Source organism: Dipteris shenzhenensis, chromosome 23 (assembly GCF_047967505.1).
Source record: "Dipteris shenzhenensis isolate YYH24624 ecotype China chromosome 23, Dip_SZ_1.0, whole genome shotgun sequence".
Classification (NCBI taxonomy): Eukaryota; Viridiplantae; Streptophyta; class Polypodiopsida; order Gleicheniales; family Dipteridaceae; genus Dipteris; species Dipteris shenzhenensis.
In genome coordinates this window covers 11,530,082-11,556,490 of record NC_141618.1, presented here as the reverse complement: position 1 = coordinate 11,556,490, position 26,409 = coordinate 11,530,082, and the positions used below count along the sequence as shown (strand labels likewise).

The window sequence follows — 26,409 nt, the reverse complement described above, 5'->3', positions numbered from 1 at the left end:
GCTGTTACTGCAGCCCATGTAATTCCAATTCCTGTATTGATCTCTGGGGTGTTTCCGCTAGAAGAGGCACCATTCCAAGTGCGGGGGGGTGGAATTCTTCGAGCAGAAATGACCTTCCTTGGGCTCTGCCAGCCATCAATTGAAGGTTGCTTTCCTTTGGGCAAGGATTGAGTAGCAGGAGGTGCATGTGAAGTAAGATTCGCATTGGTAGCTACTGAATCTTTGCCTTTATCCTGACTCCCAGAATGCTGTTTACTGCTTTTATTTTTGTTGGCAACTGGAGTAGGAGCATCTTTAATGGGCATGTGGACTGGCAAGGTGACATGATGCATTTTATGTTGGTTCAGTGGACACTGTGAAGCCATGTGTCCAAACTTTTTGCATTCAAAACAGGCCCCTGCAAATAAACCCCATTTGAGTTTATAAAATGCACTCCCCATGTTCACATTATTCACCGTGACTGAGTAAGAGTCCGGTTATCAATATCCCAGAGAATGCAAAATCTGTTTGAATTACCATTTGGCCGTGGTGGGCAGACCACTTTACCTAAAGAGGCTGCAATTTTAGGCAAAAGTGAGGCCATGCATTGGGGAAAATCAACAACTTCAACCCAGATTGGGCATCTGTGTCGGATTAAAGCCTGAAAGTCCCTTGTGGGAGACCACGGCAAGACATGCACCATTTGCTGCCCAAAAAAGAGAGGTGAATGTTCCAAAAGCATTTGTCTGTGGATCTCATCCACCATGATAACCTCGAAAAAGCCCCTGGCTGCATAATGTACTTTACGAACAAAAGAGCCAGCCAATGTGCGTGTCAGCCAGTTGCCTATTTCTGCAGCAGGTGGCATCCGACCTGGAAAGAATAATATGACTGCATTCTTGGCATACTCTCTGACTGGATCCACAATTTCGTCGACCTCAACCATGAGGCCAACTGAAGGAACCGAGTCTTTCCACTCTTTTCTCGTATCTGCAAATCCTTCATGCATTACATCATATACTAGTTGAGCCTCAATCGTGTCATGCATCGGGTCATGCTGACCCTCAACCTGCTTTTGTTTCTTGCAGGGAGCCGAACGCTCCTTTTGACATGTTTTTTCATATGAATACTCTGCCATGACTCGGTAGGAAAAGGACCTCGAGGATAAAGTACCTGTATAAGGGTGGTAAAAGCCCAAAAAAAAAACCAGTCCCAAAGAAAGATCAGAGGAAGCCCGCAAGAGAGAAGAGGAAGTGTAGAACTAGATAAGGGAAAACTCCGGTTGAAAGCCCCAAAAGTATACAAAAGCTGGACTTGTACGGAAGAGTACGGAATGGACGGACGCCGTATGGTGGCCGTACAGACGTACGGAAGAGGATTGGTAGAGGGCTGCGGGTGAGAGACGAGATGCTGATGAAAGATGGAACTGAAATGAAATGAAGCCTATAGATGCAGATATCGACGCACACACACGGAGGGCTGGAGCGAATTCACGCTGGATGCGTAGGCAGAACAGCGTGGACGCACCGTACTGATGTACGGCACCTGTACGGCAGTCGTAGAAGTGTACGGTCAGACGGGGGAAGCTGAACGGGGCTCGGGCGATCTGTTCTCCGCTCTCTCCAAGCGCTCACGCTCCTCTCTACACACACACACACACACCACATATGCACACATGCACGTGCGTGTGTCTTTGGATATAGCACCACTCCCGACACATTCAGTTTTTCAGTTGGTATCATTATTAGGCTCTATGGTCATTATATCATGCCCATATTTCTCGGCTCTATGGACACTCTGCTGTGGATGTTTATCATTTCTTCCGTTCCTCCCTGCTTTGCTCTCTACAGGATGCACACTGCATGGGAGATGTTTCAGCAGCCCAAATAGAAGCGTTTTTAGTTATTTTGTACTAGCTGTTCTTTACTGGAACAGCTTTTACTGCTTTTAGTTGTATTTTGTTATGAGTAGTAGCTGTCCCACTTTGGGACAGCTATGAATGTAAATGCTTTCTTAATGCAAAATTTATTTTACAAAAAAAAAAAAAGGTGCATGTCTCTTTGGATAGCTGTGAATGTATATTTTTCTGACTGGAATCTTTCTTTTTTTTTTAATGTGCGTGTGTTCTTCCACTGCTTTTAATTTTGCTGTGCTATTTGCTTTTTTTACACCTTCTAGTCTATGTGTAGTAGTTGTCTCACTTTGGGACAACTATGAATGTACATTATGTAAGGTTCTTTTACACACTTTTTTTTTAGTAATATCCAGTGCTTTATTTATATGCTCATAAATTTACAAGATGGGAAGTCTCCAAAATGGAGAGTATCCCGAAGATCAGAAACATAAAAAGAAAAGCTCTATGCAAGAAGCATCTATATCACCCTCATGGCAGGCATCATATAAGGATTGCCGCAATGAGGCTCGGAAAGATTCATATGACTTGTGAATCTACGACCCAAGTATGCCAAATTATGCTCACTCCAAATTGTCCAAAGAGACCAATATCTCACCCAAGAGAGAAATAGTGAGTATTGAGGCAAAGACCTCATAAATCTGCCAAATAACCAAAAATGTTTCCCAAATCTGTGACTCGGGAAACGGAGCCGAAGATGATCTAAAATTCTCCCGAGGAGGTTCCTAGAACACTAACAGTGCCAAAGCATGAGGGACAGTCTCTGAAGGAGCATGACATCGTAAACATGTGGATGGGGCAATGCGGCGTTTGGCAAGTATGACTCCCAATGACAATGTGCCTGTCATGCATCTCCAAAGAAAAAGTCTTTGTTTCAAAGGCATTTTACACTTCCACAATATTCGGAGATTCTTCCGCAACCATGAGAGAGGCTTCCTGATATGCCACAGAGTATTAGCATATTGCTGAATCCATGGAGTAGGCTGAAGAAGCTTGTAGGCTTTGATGGAGGTCAAGGCAGGCAGAGGAAGAGGATGAGAGCATGTAGCAGAGGGTTGCAATTGCCAATCCATAAGCCTGTCTGTGTCAGCCACAGGGGGAACAGGTAAAAGAGGATGTAGCAGATCAGCAATTTTCTTCCATATCGATCTATGGTGCATTCCCAATGCATAGGAAGCAGTGGCCTGAGGAAAAGATAAAACATAGCCCTGATCATCTACCACATCATGTATGTATCTAATTCCCAATTTCATGAGATTGTATGCCCGAACAGGTTCCTGTAAAGCAAGTGGAATGTCAAAGATGGCACTCCAATGAATACTTTCTTTCCTCATTGAGTTGGCCCCCGAGCAATTATCGGGAGCCCATTTGACCTGGGAAAGGACTTGTTTCCAGTCAAGTATCAGAGCAGTAGAGAAAGGACATCCAGGTATCTTCCCTACAACTCTCCCAATGATCAGTTGTCCAATGACCATAAGCAGAAGTCCTCACGTTGACACACATAGATGCTATCATACAAGTCCATGGCTGCTGTTGGCGGAAAAAAGTATGGCGCATAGTTGCCTTCCTTGCAAGTACATGATATCTTACGCTGAGGATATTAAGTCCACCATGCATCCTAGGAGAGCACACCATTTCCATCTTCATCAGTCTCAATGCTTTCACAACAGTTTTTGTCCTCCATAACATCTCCATAGCTTGAGACATAAAGGCTGAAATATCTCTAGAGGACCAATGCAGCAAAGGCAAAAAGAACTGGACATAAGACATTACAATGGACTGTACTATTCTGAGCCTGACATGAAGTGGCCAAGTAGAAATTTTCCAGTATTCCAGTTTATGTTGAAGTCTTTGGAAGATCCATTTTAACTGCTGCTTCCTGGTGATATGCCATCCTATAGGATATCCCAAATGCCTGACTACATCTTTGGAATGCACCACCTGCCTGGCCAGAGAATAGAATGCCAATCACATTGTTTTAGGGGAAGCAATTTAGATTTGTCAAAATTGACATGCAATCCCGCTACCAATCCATACAATGATAGAGTGGTCATAAGCATGTGAACTTCACGGGGAGAATTCTGTGGCATAAAGAAGGAATCATTAGCATATGCTTGTGCCAAAAAAGATGCAGCCCTAGGGATTTTAAGACGAGTCATCTGTCCTGTGTTCGTAAGATGATCAAGATACATTAAAAGGGGATGGGTCGCAATGGCATAGAAGAGAGCACTAAGAGGGCAGCCCTGTCTAATTGATCTACCCAATGTCCATGACTGAGATAGATGACCCCCAAGAATGCACTGAGAAGTAGAGCCAGAATAAAGCCAGTAAACTGCATTTGCTATCTTTGGACCAAAGCCCAATTTTGTCATGATTTGAGAGAGAAAATCCCATTGAACAGTGTCAAATGCCTTAGCAATATCTACCTGCAATATGAGCACATCTTGATGCGAGTACTTAGCATATTCAATTGCAGTCAATGCATTGGAGATATTGTCATGGATTTGTCTTCGCGGCACAAACCCATACTGATGAGGATGAAGGCCCGCATTCAATATCCCGTGAAGCCTATACACAATCATTTTGGCAATGAGTTTATAAACTACAGGCATCAAAGTAATAGGACTCCAATCTGACATATGGTCACACAGATGTTTTTTGGGCACAAGTTTGACTATGTCATGCTTCCAAGAGTGCGGTAACTGATTTTCTTGCCAGGCAACGTTGATCATTTGCAAGAGGACATCTTTCAAATCATCCCAAAAAGAAATATAAAATTCCACCGTAAGGCCATCCCAGCCAGGGGACTTGTATTTGCTAAGGTGGAACAATGCATTATCAAGTTCTGTATCAGTAAAAGGTCTCTCCAGGGTAAGAGCATCATCCATTTCCACTATTTCAGATACATATTGGAGGAATTCAGTCCTCGCATCAGTCATTTGATTTGATGGGGAACCAGGAGCAGAGAACAATTTCTAGAAATAATTTTGGCATTCATCTTGGAGATCAGAGAAAGAGTGCATCCAAGAGCCATCTAGCTTCCTTACCCTTAAACATGAGTTTTTCTTTCGAGTAGCATGCAGGCCCTGGAAAAAGGCTTTTGATGAGCAGCCCTTATCCATGAGGGGCTTCATTCTTGCTCTAATCTGCCATTTGTGCAATTTCCTCTAATCATTAGCAGTCAATTTAATCCGGGCATGTGAAAGGGAATCATTTTCTGATTCAGAGAGAGACCTTAAATGTGAAAATTCAGTCAATTGTTGTGCTGTCCTTTTTGCCCATTTAACCTCATTCCTCCATTTAGTCATATGTCAGTTTCCATACTCCCTAATGACATTCTGTATACGAGAGACAAAGCTATCCCAAGCATAATCTATGTCCTCCTGGGCATGCAAAGGCAAGGGATGAATTGCAAATCTGATCATTTGCTGAAAATATTGATGTCGGAAATAAGCCTGATTGACATGCAACAATCTACTGGAAAGGGGTGGCAAATCATCCAGTGGCATACCAAGGTGCAGATTCATCCATAATGGGGCATGATCTGACAAGCCCAATGAGTAGTCTATGAGGAGACGAGGGCTAAAATCTGCATATTGTTGTGGGTAAAACAAATACCATCTATCAAGCCTTGCCCAGTATGTAGTAAGTGCATTGTGATGAAAAGTATATCCAGGCACTGACCCTTGGAGGAGCAGCCATAAATCTTCAGCTTGCACAGAAAGAAGCATGCTATCCCATTTCTGCCTTTCCAATGATAGCATATGAGATCTTGAAGTGGTGTTATCTCTTGGGAGAGGGGAATTATTAAAATCTCCAGAGATGAATGCATTAGATCTCCATGGATATTTGCTTAAAGAATCCCATAAAGAAGCCCTCATGGCAAAGGTCTGGGAGGCATAGACTGATGCAAACTCAAGAATATCACCATTGACATTACATTGTATGACCATCCATCTGCCACTGCTGTCATTGAAGGCTAACTCATGCCTAACCATTATGCATACACCTGAGTAGGTAGTGGTACCAGCATAGTATATGTCATAGCCGCCAAATAATCATGATGACCAACCTTAGAGTGTTGATTGTGCTCTTGCAAGCAAACAATATCTGGCTGCATTTTATGTACATAATTCCAAAAAAGCCTCCACTTTGAGACATTGCAGAGGCCCCGTTTGTATTTTCGTGCAGTCAGGCTTCTTTCCGTACAGCCCCGTGTGTACCTCCGTATAGTCCAACGTTGTCCGTACAGTCCCGTACTTTTTACCGTACAAGTCCCGAGTCTTGCTCTGGTGCTTTTCCGTACAGTCATGTGTCTCGCTTGTTTCATTTCATTTCATACTTCTCCGTACAGTCCCTCTTGCCTTGTCGTATCCCAATCATGGCTTCAGGTTCGGATGTTTGTACATATGCTCGAAAAGAAAAGGTTCTTTTACACACACACAAAAGTGTGTGTGCACGCGTGTGTCTTCTGGCATTTCTCTACTATCCATGACTTTTTGTTTCTACTATAGCAACGCCTCCAAGCCGGATTCCCTACTGCTTGCTTTGGCAATTTGTTTTTGAAATTTGGGCCCATGGAGGCATGAGTTTGATCTTTTCTTTGCTTGCACTTGATATTGGGGACTTTGGATCCTAGAGTCTTTGGGGTTTCCACATTTTACAAGTTTCACTATTTCTGGATGTCACTAAGTAATCTTTTTATGATTGTCTTGATGCTCATCGTCAATTAGATTCCTCTATCTACTCGTCTTATATTGAAATATTTTGATGTTTTGTAATGGCATGTTCCCTCTTTGGGAATTGCTTCTCGTAATATAAACAAACATGGATTTCACTCCCCCCAAAAAAATGTGTGTGTGTGTGTGTTAGTGAACCACCCTTTGGATATTGATGGCAAGATTACAATCTATCCTTTTGTGTCCAAAATGTTATTGTCCTGGAAAGAGATTCTTTCTCATCTCAAATGGCATGGTCGTGACTCTTTGGATGGGAATTCCTTGCATGCTAAGAGTCTGCACTGGTCAAAGGTGTTTGATCGACCCCTTGCTCTGCAGGAACGGGATTGCTTTGGTTGATCGAAAGGGATTGCTTTGGTTGATGATGTGCTTTGTGTTGATGGTACTTTATTACCTTTTTCTTTGGCAGCCAAACGGTATGGGTTGGGCATGCATTATCAACCTCTTTGGCACTATATTTCTCAGATGCTTCAGAACTTTTTACCACTGCCCAGGTTCTATGGTAAAAAGTAGTTCTCCCATCAGGTGTTGGAGAGCATTAGGAGGAAACTCATTTTTTGGAGTTCTGCCAGACTTGACCTTGCATCCAGAGTAGTAGTTGTGAACCAGGTACTATTGGCTACTGCTTGGTTCGTTTGCTCTTGTTGGTGCAAATGTAGAGGTTGTATATCTCAGCTCATGAGACCAATCAGGAACTCTCTTTGGAGTGGGGTTAAATGGCACCTCAGATGTTGTAGCCAGGGTGGCATGGGAGACCCTCTTTCTACCCACTGGGAAAGGTCTCAATATTATTGATCCAAATTTTCCGTGTATGGCCTTGCTCTGCAAATTTGTAGTGAGAGGTTTGATGCGTGGACCGGAGCCTTGGAAGGACTTTTCTCCTGCGCAGCATTTAGTCTTGCACACCTTCTCACAGGGGAGATTGGATGGACAGCTCCAGATGCATTTTTACTTCAGCCCATCTTAGATCTCCCTCTTACCCTCTCATGGCTTCCATTCTGAAAGCTTGGGGCAGCTTCAGAGACACTCTTCGGAGAGTTACACCTTCCTCTCGCTAAGAACTAGATAGGCAGCCAGTTATGTGAATGAATCCATATTGGATGAGCATGGCAGATCGCTGGGTGTGTCACATTGTTTGTAGTGGTCTAGATGGGAGAGGGGACCTGCTTCCACTGTAGGTGCCTGGAAGGCTTTTAGACAACTTCCAAAAAATCAGAGACTCTTATATGTTGGCCACCTCAGAGGGAGTGCAGTCAGGATGCAGCAGATAGAGGCAGCCATACCATCAAAGTAGATACATATGACTTACCGGTCACATAGTCCACTTGGTTGGGAGCCTTTTCGGAGATGGGTGTTGCTTTACAGGTCATTGCCTTGTGGGATGTACATGTGTCTTTGATGTTCAGTCGGGAGGCAGACTTCTCAAATCTTCAGATTCTTTTGGAGGTTGCCTTCCAACCTATTAGGATTGCAAGGTACATAGAGTGGGGCACAGAGTCACAGTGGTATCATGATCCTGACCCTATTCTCTTGGCACTTGGGTCTTGGAGACTCTGGTTATATGGTGGTTCTCTCATCAGCCCAGGGGAGTGGGAATAGATTGATGAAGGGCACCGAGAGAAGAGCATCCCCTTTTCTCGCTACATAGTTAGAAATGCCAGGAGATTTCAGCTTAGCAATAGAGGTTGTAGGCCCTCCAGAGCTCCTTATTGGGATAGTTTTCATGTTTCTTTAGAGATGCAGAAGAACTTTTGGAGGCTTCTTTGGAAATCCCTTGGAAATAGAAAGATCACTCTCTTCTTTTGGATTCCTATTCATGGGGGGATTGCAGTGAACCTGTGGAGATCCACGTTTAGGGCTGACCCTACTTGTCCTCGATGCCACGCAGCAGTCGAGTCAGTTCAGCATTGAGTGCAGAGAGGCGAGGACGATCTGGAAGGGTTTTTCCAGGATTCTTTGCATATTTCATAGAGCACCCCTTCTTCATGACTTGGGGATCAGTGGCATGGTTATCTCTTACTGGACCTCATGTGTTTTTTGAGGGATAGGACTCAGACTCATCCTTCATTATACGATGACACTCTGTGGAGTGATGCTCTCTCCAGGATGTTCCTTTCACTCCTTTCAAAGCTGTTCATGCCTCAATAGACACATCTTGGGAGATTTTGGCTAGCATTGCAGCTTGGCATATTCGGAGGGCCAGACGTACAGAGGCGATGGAGGGTTCATAGGTTCACCCGTCCCAGTCTATGGCCAGTATATGGACTAATACTATACACACACTGATGGCCATCTAGGCGAGCATGTAGGGATCCTCCAGAGCAGCTACAACTAGGAGAGATACCTTTTTCAAAGTTTGGAGAGAATCTCTATTCTTCTCTGATACTTTTTCAGGGTTGAGGTGGCATTTTCAGCCTCCACCTTGGATTTTTGTTAGCTCTTTTTGAGCTGTTTTTCTTTCAGGCATGTCATGATGTACTCCCGCATTTGAGCTTGCTCCTGCAGCTTTCATTCATACTTAATGAAGTAATATTTTTGGAAAAAGAAAAAAGAAATTATGTATCGTCTTACTGATTGGACTTTACATCGCCAGGGCTTTGCTACTTGCCCCTTACGCCTAGCCGATTTCTCAGTGGCTGGTTTATACATGGTTTTGATGCCTCCTCCTCGGATTTCAAATCATGCAAATCAGCTTTGCTCTTTGAATCGTACTGCCAAATGGTGGAGTAAAAGATTGCAGCAGCTCTAGTCCTGTAAACTTGCTCTTCGTCGGCAGGTTTTTCTATGGCAAGTGATGCTTGGTGTTATTTCTTTTGGCCAACTCTTAGCACCTAGGCATATTTCTCCTGCTCTATGTCATAGATGCTTGGCTCCCAGCAGGGAATCCTTGCTCCATGTTTTTTGGAATTGCCCTATCACCCGTGACTTCCTGCTATTTCTTCAGCAGCGCCTCTAGGCCCACTTTGCCACTTCTTGTCTTGGCAAGCTTTTTTGGATATTCGGCATTCACCCACGTAGGGAGGAGTTTGATCTTTTTTTCACATGTCTTGCCTGAATATTCTCTCCCATGAGCATAACCTATCTCGACCAAGAAAGTTTGCTGAGTTTGAAACATGCTGACCGCTTTATCTTATCTCGAGAAGCTTATACTATGGTCATTCTAAATGAGCATTATTTAGTTGCTACAGTTTCAATATGTGCATATCTCATCTTCCTCAAGAGCATTGCAGCCAATGATTAGTGTTTTCATACTACAGTGTTTCATTGTGTGTGTATGTGCATCTAATTCTGCCTGTATACCCTTGGGCACCTTAGTCTGGTAGCTCCTTGAGAACTCTCTCAAAATAAAATACTTTAATATAATTCCCCAATAGATATGCTTCAACCATGACACGAAGAGTAAAACAAGAGAAAGAAAACACAAACCATGGGGGAAGACGAAAAGAACAGGCAAACAAAGGGGCAGAGGGGGAGTTCCGAAGGCTAAGGAAAGAGAAGAGGGGAGAAGATAGAGTATCACAAAACAAAACAAAGCATTTGTGCATCCAACATTGTACCAGGAGATAGAGGGGTTTGCACAGAGGAGAAATTTTACACAAAACAAAATTAGAGAGAAAGTGGAAAGGCAGGAGACTTCAAGCTGGTTTGAATCCTGCTCATACGAGAGACTTAAGATACAGGCAAGGAGCTGGCTTCTGAAGACATTATTAAATGAAAAAATAACTGTAAAGAAAAGAGAACAAGGGCAGGGACTGTGAGGGGAAAGGGCAGTGAAAGGGTCGGGAAAGGAAACTAAAGGAAGAAGGGAAAGGAGCAGGTGTCATAGGGTTGAGAGGCATATGTGCCAGTCTTTATGTTGGCTTTGGATAACGTGGCATCCACATGCATTCCTTGTCAAAGCTACCTGATGTTATTTCCAGTTTTGCACACTATAACATCATCTTCTTTTCTTTAATTCTTAACAAAATGCAATATTATTTCTCTCTTCTTGTGCAATATAGTTATTCTTCTAACTTACACCTATCATAGAGATCACATATACAAGGCATGATTGCCCTTCATCCTTCCCACATGACTATTTTGAATGTTGTTGAGATTTGAATGAAACTACTGTGTTTTACTGTCAACCAAGCATGTGTCTTCACATATATTTGGCAGCATAAACCACATCCTGTTTTTATGATATGCAGGCAAAGTTTACAAGTGAGCTTGCTTTGGATCAACTTAAGCTGAAAGCAGACATCAAAACTCTCACTGAAGATATACACGAATTTATGAAGCTGGGGGATATTGATTCTTATGAAGAAAGACTAGTTTATGTTCAGGAGATTGAAGGAAAACTGGACAAATGCAATAAGCTAGGAGAATTGTACAATAATAGAGAGCAGGTACTCCCCTTCTGGATATCCTTTCTTTCCATGTAAATGTCCTTGGACAGCATAATCCTAATTTTTGCTCTCACCAATGTTTTTTTTGGTAGATCCTGGGTGTTATGCTCACAGAATATCCTCAAGTCGAAGCACTTGGAAAAGAATTTGAGCAGTATGGCATTCTTTGGCATATTTGCTGCGATTTTTTGCACGCTTTACCACACTGGATGGATGGGCCATTCAACCTCATCAATGCAGAGGAGGTCGTTTCGAATGTTGATAAATGGTTCAGATCTGCAGTAAAGTGTGCAAAGCAAACCATGGGAGAAAGCAAAATTGTTGCAGAGGGCCTGAAAAAGAAAATAGAAAATTTTCAGGTGAATAATACTGCTAGCTGGTTGTACTTTTAATAGGACATAACAGCTCATATTGTTTCTGCTCTTTTCCTCTTCTTTTTTGCTGCTTCTCTGATCTCCCTGCTTCCTTTTTGCTCCTTTCTCTGCCACTGTCTTCCTCTTCCCTGCCCTGTCCGTTTCTTTTCCTCCTGCTGCTATTTCCACTTCTCTTTTCCCTTCTTATAACCTCTCCACTCACATGCACTTTCGCACCTCACTCACTTTTTTTTGGGGGGGGTGAAATCCATTTGGCATTATATTACAAAGAACAGTCCCAAAGAAAGGGACAACCAGCTACTACAAACTTCAAAAGATGTCATTTATGTGACAAGAAGGATAAATCGAGATCCCAGGCACGTAGACAATAATAAAATGATTGTTGTAGAGATGCTTGGAAGAGCTGATATTTAGCCAGAGGGGGGTCACCCGATCATTGTGGTCCTTCCATAGGGTCCAAAGTGCCCAGTAACGAATCCACACTCACACACGGCCTTCCCGTAACACTTTCACACTTCACTCACACTCTCACTCACACACGGCGTTCTTGCAACAATCACTCTGCCTTGAGCTATTGATGCAATCCTTAGAGCTGCACCAACAAGAGCAAACATACCATGCCGTGGCTAGCAAAACCTAGTTAACAACCACCACCCCGAAAGTCAGGTCTAATTTGGCTGAACTCCAAAAGAGGAGTTTCTTCCTATGCTCTCCAACACTGGAGCAAACTACTATGAAGAAGAGATGCCCATACCAACCTGGCATCCTAGATATCTAATGTGAACCCCCCTCTGAGTCCAATTAAAACCAAAATCAGCCCCCCAATCAGGAGTATTCTCATCACTAATCCAAAAGCCATTGAATTTGTTCCAATTAATGTGTGCACCAGCTGCAGTACAAAACAAATCCAATTGTACCCTGAAAGAATTGAGGGGAAGCTTCAGCAAAGGAATGTCAGCTTGTGATCTGAGAAAGATGCCAATAGCATCAGCCACAAAGAGAAAAAGAAAAGGGGCTAAAGGGCATTCTTGATGGACTGATCTGGAGATATGAAATCTGTCCCCTGAATCCTATGATAAGAGCCTGGTTGTGGGCTGATTTGTACGAAGAGGAGACCCCTCTAATCCATGCATGTAAGAATTCAAAACAATGAAGGGTGCCCTCTAGGAAATCCCAATCCACTCTATCAAGTTTTCTCGAAATCCAAGAGTAGAATGGCTAATTTTTGTCCATTTTGCATAACCCAATCTGAAGCTTCCCAAAAAGAGAAAATATTATTAAAAATTCTCCTTCCATGCACAAAGCCCGTCTATGTGTCATGGATGAGGTCTGGAAGATAGGATTGCAATCGTAAGATAATTGCTTTCGCCAAAATTTTATACAACATGCCCAAGAGAGTAATGGGTCTCTTTTGTGGCACCAAATTTCTACAACCCCCTTTTAGAATGAGATGGATGGGACCCTTGTGAGTGATTCAAGCGTAGTACTAGAGTCCCAAACACCCTACAAGGCTGAGGTAATATGATCCACGATCGCATCCCAATGGCTAATGAAGAATGCTGGGGGAAGCCCATCTGAACCAAGGCACTTACCCATGTGAAGAGCAAGCAAAGCAATCCTAAATTCCATATTGGTGAAAGGCGCATCTAGCAAGATCCTCATATCATGTTTCACCAATAATGGAATGTGCTACCATAGCATCATCTTTGACCGGCATGTCAGCATCAACTGCAAGTATGAGACTAGTGGAGGTCGGCCGGTGGAGGTCGGTGGAGGTCGGGACCAAGACTTTAGATTCCCTCTCCTGCTGTAGTTGAAGGCAATCTAGGGACAGGGGAGATCTCAGTGACAACCCCAAACTGCTTACTAATGAGGGTAGGAAGGCGATGATAAACTTGAGGACGTCAAGGGAATTTGATGAAGAGGGAGGTGCCAAGCCTATCCGCTTCTACAGGGTCAAAGCCCAGTATGAACGGAGCTAACAAAATCTTTCTATAGCCCATCTGCAAAGTTTTAGTTTTGAGCAAAGTGCTCACAACCTCTGGATCATTGGAAATAACCTCTTCCCAACAAGCAAACATCTCTAAGTCAAGGGGTGAGGTTTGAAGGTAAAGCTACAAGCATCCAATCTGTGGCCTGTAACCTAGAGGGGTGAGAGCGTGGTAGAGCTCTCGAGCTCTATGTCTTTCGTGAGCTGCTACAACTCGTCTTTTGAGAAGGTGACGGTTCTCGCGGCCGGTGGGTGCGGTTGAAGATTGGCTGAATGGGAGTCCATTTGTCAATCGAGGATGGCAAGGCTGATTCAAACACTAAGAAGCTCCATCTGACAAACATTTGCTACTGCAAGAAGAATAAAAGGAGAGACAATTCCATTTTTCTTATTTTCTTGGAGAGAAAGGACGAGTGGAGAAGGGTAGCGGCAGGGAGGAGGAGGAGGGGCAAGATTAGGGGCAGAAAGGGGCGGCCTTAGGGGGACGAGCAACTGAGAGAGGGAAGGGGCAGCCAAAGAGGGGGGAGGGGCTGCCTCGGGGAGAGGAGCAGCTGGGAGATGAGGGGAGGAGCATCCGAGGTGGAGAGAATGAGTGGAGGTGCTGTCGAGGGATAGAGGCTATCGGGCAGGGCAGTGGAGACCGCGGGGGAGGGGCTAGAAGACCCGCGGGGGGGAAGCAGGCCGCTAGGGAGTAGTAGCCCGCAATGAAGGAGGCAGGATGGGGGAGGAGAAGGGGCTGAGAGGGGAGGAGGGGCTGAGAGGTGAGGGAGGGCTAAGGGGAGAGCTAGGGTGTCAATAGGGAGCTAGGCAGGGAGTTCAGTGCCACTATACTTGAAATATCCATGACGTTTGGATAGGGGTTGGAGATCTTTGAGGGGCCACATGACATGCCCCCTCATACATCCATCGTGGATGAAGGGGATGGTTGCCACATGGCACCAATCATGTGGTCTACTTCATGTGGTCTTGCCACGTGTGCATGCACTAACCATGTCACTCACTCTAGGTTAGCCGATCAAATGCATCTATGGCATGCGTTTGATGCATTTTGATTGGCCACATAAAGGTGTGTGTGAGAGAGGTGTGTGTGGTCTGTGTGAGTGGTGTGTGTGTGTACAGGAGATATCATGCCTTTATATGTGGGAATTTCAATAATACTCCTCAACAGGGTGATAATACCTCCATACATACTCATATGTTAACCTCTGAAAGGCATGCATGGTCTCAATTACTGATGCATCTGGATTTGGTTGACCTTTGGAAGGAATTGCAGCCTTTGTCACCTGGATACACCTTCCAACATAATGCCCTTTCTTCTGGGTTTCATACTATCTTTGTTCAGGGCCCGTACGGCTGTTGTGTGCTTTCCGTACAGCCTCTGTTCCGTACGTCCATCCATACAAGCCAGCACCCTTCTGCCCGCCTCTTGCTTGCCGTACAAACCCGCCACAGTCCAACCTCGACCCCCTTCCTGCCCGTACAGTTTCTGTACAGTCAGTACGGAACCGTACGGCTGTACGGACTGTTGTTGCTGACGCTGCTGGGACCTGCACGTTGCGGGAGGCACTTCTTTTAGTTCGAATTCACATCCTGCTTGTATCTACTTAATTACCTTTTCTCTTTCCATTGCTCTTTTTTCTCCGTTTTCTAGTTCATCTTGGAACCTTTTCTGGTTTTTTCTCTCTAAATCCCTAAATATCTCTTTCCTCTTCTTCTCCTTGCAAATACACTATTTCCTTCTTCTTTGTAGGCTGTTTTTTCGGGACTGCTTTTTTTCTCTTTTATTACTTTACAGATACCTCCTTTTTGGGTTCCATCTTCTTCAGAAGATATGGCTGAATACTCTTATGAAAAAACTTTTCAAAAGGATCAATCCGCTCAATGCGAAAAGCAAAAGCAGGCTGAGGGTCAGCATGACCCCGTGCATGATTCTGTTGAAGCACAACTGGTGTATGACGTCATGCACAAAGGATTTGCAGACACAAGGAAAGAGTGGAAAGACTCTGTTCCATCGGTTGGTCTCATGGTTGAAGTGGATGAAATTGGGATCCAGTTAGAGAATATGCCAAAAATGCAGTCATTTTATTTTTCCCAGGTCAGATGCCACCTGCTGCAGAGGTAGGCAACTGGTTGACCCGAACACTGGCTGGCTCGTTTGTTCGTAAGGTACACTATGCAGCCAGAGGCTTCTTTGAGGTCATTATGGTAGATGAGATTCATAGGCAAATGCTTTTGGAACATTCGACACTCTTTTTTCGGCAGTAAATGGTGCACGTTTTGCCATGGTCCCCCACAAGGGATTATCAGGCTTTGATTCAACATTGATGTCCGGTTTGGATTGAAGTTGTAGACTTCCCGCAATGCATGGCTTCACTCTTGCCTAAAATTGCAGCAACTTTAGGCAAAGTGGTTTGCCCACCGCGGCCTAACGGCAACTCTAATCGATTTTGCATTCTCTGGGATACGGATAATCCCACATTGGACTCTTATTCAGTCACGGTGAGCAATGTTGACATGGGAAGTTCATTTTATAAATTGAAATGGGGATTGTTTGCAGGGGCTCGTTTTGAATGTAAAAAATTTGGGCACATGGCTTCGTAGTGTCCAATGAGTCAGCATAAAATGCCTCCTACTTTGCTGGCTCAGATGCCCAATAAGGATGCTCCTGCCTCTATTGGGAATAAAAATAAAGGTAATAGACAGCTTTTTGTGAATCAGGATAAAGGCAAAGCCCGAGTTGTTTCAAATGGGAATGCTTCTTCTCCTTCACTTCCTGCAAATCAACTTTCAGCAAAGGACCAAAAACTCCAATTGATGGATGGCAAAGTCCAAGAAAAGTTATTTCTGTTAGAAGACCTCCACGCCCTCGCTGTTGGAATGGTGCATCTTCTAGTGGAAATTCTCCAGAGGCCAACTCAGGAATTGGAATCATGTGGACTGCAGTGACAGCTAGCAGAACCCTCTTCCCTGAAGAAGAGGTTGCTGCATTTCTGTCCAATCCTCAGGTGGATGTTTCTTCTCAGGGAAGAGGTCCTGACCCTGAGGTAGAAATGCAGGGTTGACATCTTGAAGGTTGCTGCTGTACATAACTGTTTTTTTCCTATGAATATCTGTAAATATGCTTGCTCATATCAAATGCCTTACCTTAAATGTTCACGGGATGTGCGACAATAGGAAATGGAAATCTGTGTGGCTGTATATCAATCGATTTCAGCCTGATATAGTGGCATTACAAGAACACAATCAGCATGTCTATGCAGGAAAGACAGGTCATTACTGCGGCTATGATATCTTTTATACTGGGGAGCACTCTTTCTCAGGTGTAGTCATTCTGATTAAGCATGAGCTTCAGCTAGTTATTGCTTTAAATGACAATCAAGGCAGATGGATTATTCTTCAATGCATCATTCAAGGCGAGGTATTTGAATTTGCTTCTGTATATGCACCTCAATCTTCTTGGGATAGAAGTGCAATTTGGGATGCCATGCATTGATATCCATGGAGATATCATGCCTTTATATGTGGGGACTTCAATAATGCTCCGCAATAGGGTGACAATACATAAGGAAATACTCATATGTTAACCTCTAAAAGGCATGCATGGTCTCAATTATTGATTCATCTCGATTTGGTTGACCTTTGGAAGGAATTGCAGCCTTTGTCAACTAGATACACTTTTCAACATAATGCCCTTTCTTCTTACCACGCACGTCTGGATCGCTGGTATAGTGTAGCCCCGCAACAAAATGATGTTTTAACATGCAAAATGTGGGTTGACTATGCCTTTGTGCATTCAGATCATGCACTGTTATGGTTGAGGCTATCTTTTCATGATATGCCAGCTGATAGACTGCCGCAAAGGCGACATCTGATTGTGAACAATAGCTATTTGCAGCATCTTACTTTCAAGGCAATGGTTACTAATGCCTATCAATCTCTGTCTTCTCAGAGCCACTTTGATATTGATAATGCATGGGATTCTTTTGTTTCCAAAATGCAAGCTGTAATTAGAGGTTATGGCAAGTCTTACATGAAGACTACGAGGGAAACTGTTGCTCAGGCTAAATTGACTTGCCAAGACCTCACTGAACTCAGTCAATTTTGTCCTTTGTTCTTACATGAGCAAACAACACTATGCCAAGCTAAACATTGTCTCCAAATCAATGATAACAGGAAACTTGCCAAATGGGAGACAAGAGCAAGACAAAAGAGCTTTCATAGATAAAGGCTGTTCTTCCAAACAATTTTTTAAAAGCCTGCATCAGAAGAGATTAAACACAAACATTTGCAAGGTGCTTATACCTGATGGTTCATGGACTACATCACAGTCACAGCTTGGTTCTGTTTGTGAACATCATTTCTCTCAGCAGTTTGGTTATGCAGATCCTCCTTCACAGCAGGTTTTGTCTGCAATAAATTTGCTTTTACAGCATGTTTCTCCTATTATCTCCACTACTCAAGCTTTGGAATTGGAGGAACCTTTTACTAAAAGGGGATTGTCAGATGCAATTAAATCCTGTGGTAGATGGAAATCTCCAGGATGGGATGGTCTTACAGTTGAGTTTTTTTAAGAATATTGGCCTCTTTTGAAGCATACTTTGCTGCATATGGTGAATTCTACTTGGAAAAATCAGAAAATGCCAGACACATGGAAGAGAGATCTTGTTAAACTCCTTCCAAAAAAGCAAATCTGTGAATCTTTGGCTGATTGGAGACCTATCACGCTTATGCCATTTATTTACAAATTTACTACCAAAATGATTGTTGATTGGATAAAAGGCTATTTGCATGATGGGTTGCATCCTGCGCAATATGGTTTTGTTCCTCGTAGGCATATCATAGACAACATTGCTAATGCCTATGTTGGAATAGAATATGCCAAATATATGCAGCAGGATGTTTTGCTATTGCAAGTTGATATTGCCAAAGCTTTTGACACTGTTCAGTGGGATTTTATTTCACAAACAATGCAGGTCTTGGGATTTGGCAAAAAAATGCAGCAAGTTATCAATTGGCTATATCAAGATAGTAAAGCTGCTTGCATACTTTCAGGGGATATTTCTTCAACCTGGACTCTTGGTTGTTCTGTTCGGCAAGGCTGTCCCCTTAGTGCTTTACTATTTGCCATAGCCACTCATCCAATGCTTCAATATATGGACCACCTTTTGGACACTGGCATGTTGCATGGATTGGAAATTCCTAGCAGCTGCAGCATGATCGCTCAAGCATATGCTAATGATTCTTTCTTTACCCCGAAAAATACTCAGAGCGATCTCTCCTTGATTATGCAGGCTCTTTCCACATATGGCTTGGCTGCTGGTTTTCATGTGAATTTTCAGAAATCCAAGCTCTTGCCGTTGCATGCTAAAGACTGGCATAGTCTTTTGTGGCCTGGGGAAATTGTTCCACCTTCTCAATTGATTTGACATCTTGGCTATCCTCTAGGTTGGGGGCTCACTCATTCTCAACAAACTGATTGGGTGCTCACAAAGCTGAGGAAAAAACTTGAATATTGGAAGCTTGCAACTTGGCCATTACATGTTTGTTTGCAAATAACGCAATTCATTTTGATAGCATATACTCAATTCTATCTACCCCTCATTATGTTTACTAAGGCAGATCTGGCCTCCTTTATGTCTGCTATCATGGAGATTTTCTGGCGTTCAAAAAATGGCAAGAAAAGTCTCAGATTACTCTCTATGCATCGTCTCTGTTCTCCAAAGATGCACGGGGGTTTGAACATACTCAATATTCAAGTGCATATACTTGCTCACAGGGGGAAAATGATGTTGCAGTTTATGAAAGGGGATCAGCCTTGGGCTTTCATGATCCGCTCTCTTTTGTTGCATATTGATACTTCTGCTTTTGGGCATTGTCAGCCTACACAGTGGGATTTTCTATTTGGCTCTATTCAAGGCAAGCACAGTGGGATTTTCTATTTGGCTCTATTCAAGGCAAGATCAAAGGCTGCCCTTTTGTCTCTCGTTTGCTTCTTGATTGGAAGCATATTTTATCCCACTTGGAATGGAATGGAAGGATTCTTTGTTGGGAAATTCCTTGAGGGCTGAGAATATCTATTGGTCCAAAGTATTCCACCCTCCTTTGGCTATACAAGAACCCAGGTGTTCTTATTTTATATCTTTCAAAGGTATTGCTTCTGTGGCGGATGTACTCCAGGCTGATGGCACTCTTTTATCTTTTTCTGCGGCTGCTAGTAAGTATGGTTTGGGAGCTCATTATCGTCCTTTATGGCACAAAATTTCAGAAATGCTTCGACCTTTCTTGCCGGTACCTCGTTTGGAACTTCAGGATAGGCTTGAGGATTGGACTCTCCATTCTTCCTCTTCTTCAGCCCGTCCTTTGAAGGTGTCACATATCACAGTGCCTTCTTTGTATAACGTGTTGTTACCTCCGTCTTGGGTTTTCGACAGAGCCAATTTTGTTTGGCATATGGATCGCCCATCAAAGTGGTGGAGAAAGCGGCTGCGTCTCCTTTGGCATTATAAAGTCCCTCTTCGGCAACAAGTTTTCCTCTAGTGAGTCCTACTTGGCATTTTTCCATTTGGGTAGTTACTCGCGCATAGACATATTGCTCTGGCTGTTTGCCACCGATGTCTACATTCTGCTGAATCTGTGCCTCACATTTTCTGGCACGGTCCACATACTTGTGATTTCCTCGCTCTCATTCGTCAGGGACTTCGATTTCTTCTGGTTATTTGGTTTTCATCCAGCTAGACAGGGTTTTGATTTATTTTTTATTTGGGTGCGCTACTGGGCACTTTGGACTCTATGGATGGACATAAATTATAAAGTCTTTGGTGATCCTACTTTTCCATCTTTTGTTTTTTTCAAACGATCTCTGCGGCATTCGTTTTATGATTGCTTTCAGACTCATTTGATTGACCATGATGTATATATGGCTTATACTGAGATTTTCGGTTGAGTAGTAGTTACTCCGCTTTTGGAGTACCTATGAATGTAATTATTTTACGGCAATAAAATATTTTTCTCACCCAAAAAAAAAAAGTTAGTGTGCCACATAGGAGGGGGCTAAAGCAAGCCCCCCTTACAAGGAAGGGCTCCCCCTTGATGAGGAGCCTCCACAGGGTTTGGCAGAGACTAGCAAGAGGCCTCATCCGTGCTCCGCCCAGATGTAGAGCGGAGTTTGAGCGCCAGCCCCTTATGTGGCACCCAGAGGTCAGAGATCAGGAGGACGTATGCTTGGGCAGCGGACTCACATTGGCTGGGCACAATGGGACAGTGGTCCAGTAGGGTCTTTTGATCGCTGGAGTAGACTACCCATGGAGGCAGAGGCGAGGCTTGACACCCTAGTGCATCTGAGAGGGGCAGGGCAATGCATGGGTGAGGCATACCCCGATCCTCTAGATGCTCCAAGGCCTCCATTGGTGTGAGAGTATCTAGTTTGAGATTATAGGTGGGGGACCTAGATTTACTAGAGCTGTCTGCCAATGCCTCTTGTAAGGGGATGGTAACATACATGTGATTGTTTGGCTTTAAGATCAAAGAGGAGTCACCAATAGCTGATTTTGAGCATGTAATGGCGCTGCATTAGAGATAGGCTACCCGGATGATGAGGCGATGTAGTGGGTGAGCATGTCATTCTCTCAAAGTGGGGGACAGTCTGTAAAAAGGGCAAGGGTCGTCCTGAAAAGACAATGCTTCCTGGACGGTCCTATGTCGCCTTTAGGACTGACCCCATGCGAGGTAGGGAATGGAGGCTGGTAGAGGGAAAGGTTAGGAGTCCGTTGCGTGGCACAAGGATCTGTAGTGGCAACACTCAGAGGAGAATCCGGAGCTATAGTGGCAGCACTAAGAGGAGAATCGACATGGTGGCTTGGGGATTAGAGACATTAAAACAACATCAAGGGGGGTTGTAAAATGACATTGTTTCTTGTGTACTCCCATAGGTTGCTATATCCACACATGGATGAATTTGTGCAACCATGGTACTTTAGATACAACACTTCTGAGATCATTTCAGAGAACTTCAGCCATATCATTGAGGGGGGATTTGTCGACACATACAATGATATGGTGGTGTAGGATAGACTAGGACTTAGTCTATTTTAGTGTGTAGTACTTGGGGACTATATATACCAAGTACTTGTACTTCATTTTCATTGAGCATTCTATTGGAGTTTATGTGTGACCACGTCTTGTTCACTTGAGTTCACAACCTTCATGCTCCCAAACCCAATTGCCTTTTTGTGCATTCTTAAGTATTCCTCGATACGGTAAGTGTTAGGACATGGAGTCAATTTGAGTGACTTTTAGTGTGTTTCTATTGAGTTCTAGAGTAGTACTATACTACTTTATATCCTAGAGTGCCACGTGTCACTATGGGACTTATCCCATATACATTTGACACTTAGAGTGTGTGTGCCTATCCTATAAAGGCATTGTACATTCTCATGTCAAATCTATCAAGCCTCAAACCTTTCTTGATCATGTAAGTACTTTGCTTAGTCGTACATTTCTTTCTAGCATTCTTTCATTTCCATTATATTTGCCTAGTCTTGCTTTTCTACTTTCCTTTCCATTCCATGTCTTGCACCTTTTGCTCCCCCCTCCTCCTCCCCCGACTCCCCTCCCTCACTGCTGCAGCCCCCCCGCGCTGCCTCCTGTCCCCCTGCCCGCAGCCTCTTCCCTCCCCTCCCTCCTACCTGCTGCTCCCCCCGCCTCCTCCCCCGACTCCCCTCCCTCGCTGCTGCAGCCCCCCCCTGCGTGCTACCTCCTCCCCCCGCACGCAGCCTCTCCCCTCCCCTCCCTCCTACCTGCTGCTCCCCCGGCTCCTCCCTCCCCTCCTTGCTTCTCCTCCCTCCCCTCCCCCCTACCCCCCGCCTCCCCCCCCGGCTCCCCTCCCTCGCTGCTGCAGCCCCCCCTGCGCTGCTGCAGCCTCCCCTTGCACGCTGCCTCCTCCACCGCGTGCTGCCTCTCCCTCCCCTCCCTCCTACCTGCCGCTCCCCCCGCCCCCCTGTCTCCTCCTCTCCTCTCCCTCCTCCTTGCTGCCCCCCCTATCCCCTTGCTGATTCCTCCTCTGCTCATCCTCTCTCTCCCTCCTTCCTTTCACCCTCTCCCCTCATCTAGAGTACCCTATTCTCAATTAGGGGTCTCCTGGGCTTCAGGAAAGCGGACGGAGTTCTTCCTTGCATTTGAATCGACCTTTTCCACCTCGATTGACGAATGGGTTCCCACTCAGTCAATCCGTTACTGCCCACACCGGCCGCGAGAACCATCACTTTCTCAAAAGACGAGCTACAGCAGTTGCAAAAGGATTTGGAGCATGAGTGTTCCATGACTCTCTTCGCACGCATTCATGGCTCCCACCCCTCTAGGTCACAAGCTAGAGATTGGATGCTTGCGGCACTCCCCAAGGAGCTCGCCTCCCACCTTAAGGATGTTTGTTTGTTGGGACGAGGTTTCTTTCAGGTGTGCCTAGATTCCCCAGATGTCACGAGAGACCTACTACAGGCCGGGTTTCTATTTCTAGGGCACAAGAGGATTTTTTTGTTTCCCTTTCAACTAGGCTTTGACCCAGTTGAAGAGGACAAGCAGGGAGTTTCTGTTTTCATCAAGTTCCCTGGTTTCCCCTCAGTTTATCACCGGCTTCTTTTAGTTATTGGAGAGAGGTTTGGTGTGGTAGCAGTGATCCCCCCTCTTCCTGGCGAGCCCTGTTCGGCTGCTGAGGCGGTCAGGATGGATGGGGTACCCAGGGTTAGGGTCATTTTCCAGGACCCTAATATTTCAGATGACCACATCATGCTACAGCGACCCGATGGGTCCTTCTTCTGCCAGAGATTTGAGGTTGCAAGTCGGCAGGACCAGTGCAGGATTTGCAGATGCTCGGGGCACTTCGCCAGAGATTGCCCAAAGAAGAAAAAAAGGCTCAGAAAGCAACCAGCTCGTACTAGCTTACGACAGAGAGCAGAAGCAGGACCTGCCGCTCCACAGGCACCGCCTCAAACACGGGCTCCCCCCCCTCCTAGGGCTACTCGAGTCCCTTCTGCACCCCGTACCACCTCTGGCACACGATGGGTTCCGGTCGCGGTTAGGCCCTCTACTTCAGATCACACATCCACCGCTTCAGAGGCTACTCCCTTGGAGCCTCGGGAGGAGACTAGTGTTCAGGAGCCTTGTTCGACTCCACCCCAGGATCAGGCTCAAGATCAGGCTGTACCTTCCTCAGCAGCCCAGGTTGTTGGCACCTCATCCGCAACACTTCTTGATCAGGACTAAGTACAGGTGCGTCCTTCTGTGGATAGAGGGAAGGGGATCTTACATTCTATCCCTGCTTCGTTAGGAATCCTTCGCACCCCCTCTCCAAAATTGGCTTAGCGGAACTTCTTTTCTGCTCTGGAGGACTTCTCTGACCTCCCAGATGATGATTTTGTACCATCCACTTTCGGAGAGCCAGTTATTGGCATCCCTCTTGAGAGATCTTTGTCTCTCTCACCTATGGACTTTCCTCCCCTTGGACCTCGTGTGTATGGCAGGAGGTCAGCTCCGGTGGAGGGTTCTTTTTTTGCCACCAGGTCGGGTAAGGTATTCCAACCCGCTTCCTCCCATCGATGAGGATAGCCAGTTGGAATGTACAGGGATTGGGAGGCATCCCTCATCGCCGTCACAGACAGCTGATCAGGAATCAGCTCCATCCAGGTGTTTCAAGTGGTTCCCTAGACATGCTTTTTCTTCAGGAACACAAACTGGATGTTAGAGATTACTCCAAGTCAGGTAAGCTGCTTTCAGGCCGGACTTTTTGGCTTCCTGCCTTGGGAACCAGAGGAGGTACATGCATATCAGTTTCATATTCTATTCTCCCTCTGATCATTGGACGTGGTACCATAACCCCCTCTAGGGCCCAGTGGGTTTTACTTCTGATTAACGGACATAAGGTTGGTTTCCTCAACCTCTATGCTCCGAACAACAGAGGGGACCGCGTTCTGTTTTGGAAAGAGTTGCTCTCGTGGGCTGACATTGCAGATTCATGGATTATTGGAGGTGACTTCAACATGGTTGAGGCACCTTCTGATAAGCAAGGAGGTAGAGAAGGTGGTATTCATTCCCTCGAGAGAGCAGCTTGGGATGCCTTCTTGTTCAGGTTCAGTGGCAGAGATGTTTGGTCAGATGATGCATTTCATGTTCAGTCTCAGTCACTTTTGTTTTCATGGTCGAACCATAGGGTGCAAATGCCTATCCATGCCCGGATTGACAGATTCTATGTGGATGACTTGGCTCTTGATAGAGGGGGACAATTTGCATTGCACCTGGTGTTTCCACTTCCGACCATTTTCCGGTAGTTTTGTCCATCTCAGAGCCCCATCTGAGAGGACGGTCTCACAGTATCAAGATTCCTGATGCCTTATACACATATGAGACCCTCACAGAGGCAGTCTTGGAGATATGGGTTTCTCACATGCAAGGGGGGGTGGCCGGTCCTTCACATGTGGCCACAGCACTTGCCAGTATCAGCAACTTTTCTCACTCTGTTGCTAGTGCTCGGCGAGGTGAGGTATTGAGGCGGGAGATTGGTATCCGCCGGCAGTTGGCAGCCTTGCAGAGGGAGGAGCAGAAATGACCATCTGATGCTTGGGTACAGGAGCGCCTTGATACGGCAAGGGCTCACTTGCTGAGCAGAGTATGCCTTCCATGCATGGGAGTCCTTTTGGATACAGATGGGAGGGAGAGTCAATAAACACTTTTTCTCTACACTTGGTCCTAGACATAGTAGAGAGAGTGTCAGGCAGCTTATTGACTCTGACGGCGTTTTGCAATCTCATCCGGATACCGTCATGAACTTAGCGACAACTTTCTATGACTCCCTTCTTTCCGCAGATCCTGACTCACAGGCCAAAGATGTGGCTAGAGAAGAGATTTGGCAGAGTTTACCTGTGTTGGTCACACCAGAGATGATTTGCTCACTTGATGCACGCTTTACCAACACAGAATTCAAGAGTGCTCTCTCCGCCCTTCATAAGGGCAAATGCCATGGTTTCGATGGTCTTACTCCTTTTTTTACAGCCTTTTGGGATATGATAGGTGATCATATTACTTCAGCCCTGCAGGGCATTTGGAACTCGCGTGAGATGCCTGACTCACTGACCGAGGGACTCATACACCTTATCCCGAAAGGTGGCAACATGAATTTTGTATCCCATTGGAGACCCATCACTCTTTTGGGCACTCTGTACAAAATCCTGGCCAAGGCGATTAGCATCCGGTTGCAGCCCCTTCTTCCAGACCTCATCCATGATACTCAGACAGGCTTTGTGCATGGCAGGAGCATATTTGATAATATATTTTCCTTTTGGGAAGCCACATAGTGGGCTATGCAGAGTGGGTAGAGGTTGGCAATTCTACTCCTGGACTTTGAGAAAGCCTATGATAGAGTAGATTGGGGTTTTCTTGAGGGCACTCTTCTACGGTTTGGATTTTCAGATGGATGGATTAGAGGGGTGGCCTCTCTTTACAGATCAGCCCATAGCCAGGTTTTGATTGGAGGGGTACGGGGTGACACGTTTCAGATTTCCAGATCAGTTCGTCAGGGATGCCCTTTAGCCCCCTTCCTCTTTCTTTTTGTGGCAGAAGCTATGAGAATCTTCCTTAGATCTCAGGCTGAGCTTTATGGGTTGAGATTGCCCTTGAGACAGGAGCAGGAGCTTCTTGATTATGAGTTGGCTGATGACACTGCTATTTTTATTGAGGCCTCTTCGCAGTCACTTGATTCTTTCCGGACAGCCTTGGATATTTTTTGCTCAGCTGCAGGGGCACACATCAATTGGCATAAATCCTTTCGCCTTTGGATCAGTGACGAGGACACTCCAGGCTGGGGAGTTGACATTGGCTTTTCTTGGATTCAGAGGGGTATTCCTGTCAGGTATTTGGGATGCCAGGTAGGATTGGGCATCTCTCCAGCACAGCAGTTTGCCCCAGTATTAGAAAGTATAAGGAAAAAGCTCCTTTTTTCGAGCTCAGCCAAACTTGACCTTGCCTCTAGAGTTGTGGTAGT

General features: G+C 45.1%; 1 protein-coding gene across 1 annotated transcript in view; it reads left to right on the top strand.

The window, feature by feature from the left end:
• Positions 1-26,409, top strand: part of LOC147886979 (uncharacterized) — an 874,612-nt gene that overhangs the window by 259,162 nt on the left and 589,041 nt on the right. Inside the window, exons 11-12 of the mRNA XM_087394085.1 lie at positions 10,821-11,018; positions 11,111-11,377. Of these exons, the coding sequence (XP_087250211.1) occupies positions 10,821-11,018; positions 11,111-11,377 (465 nt within the window). The remainder of the gene's footprint in view (positions 1-10,820; positions 11,019-11,110; positions 11,378-26,409) is intronic.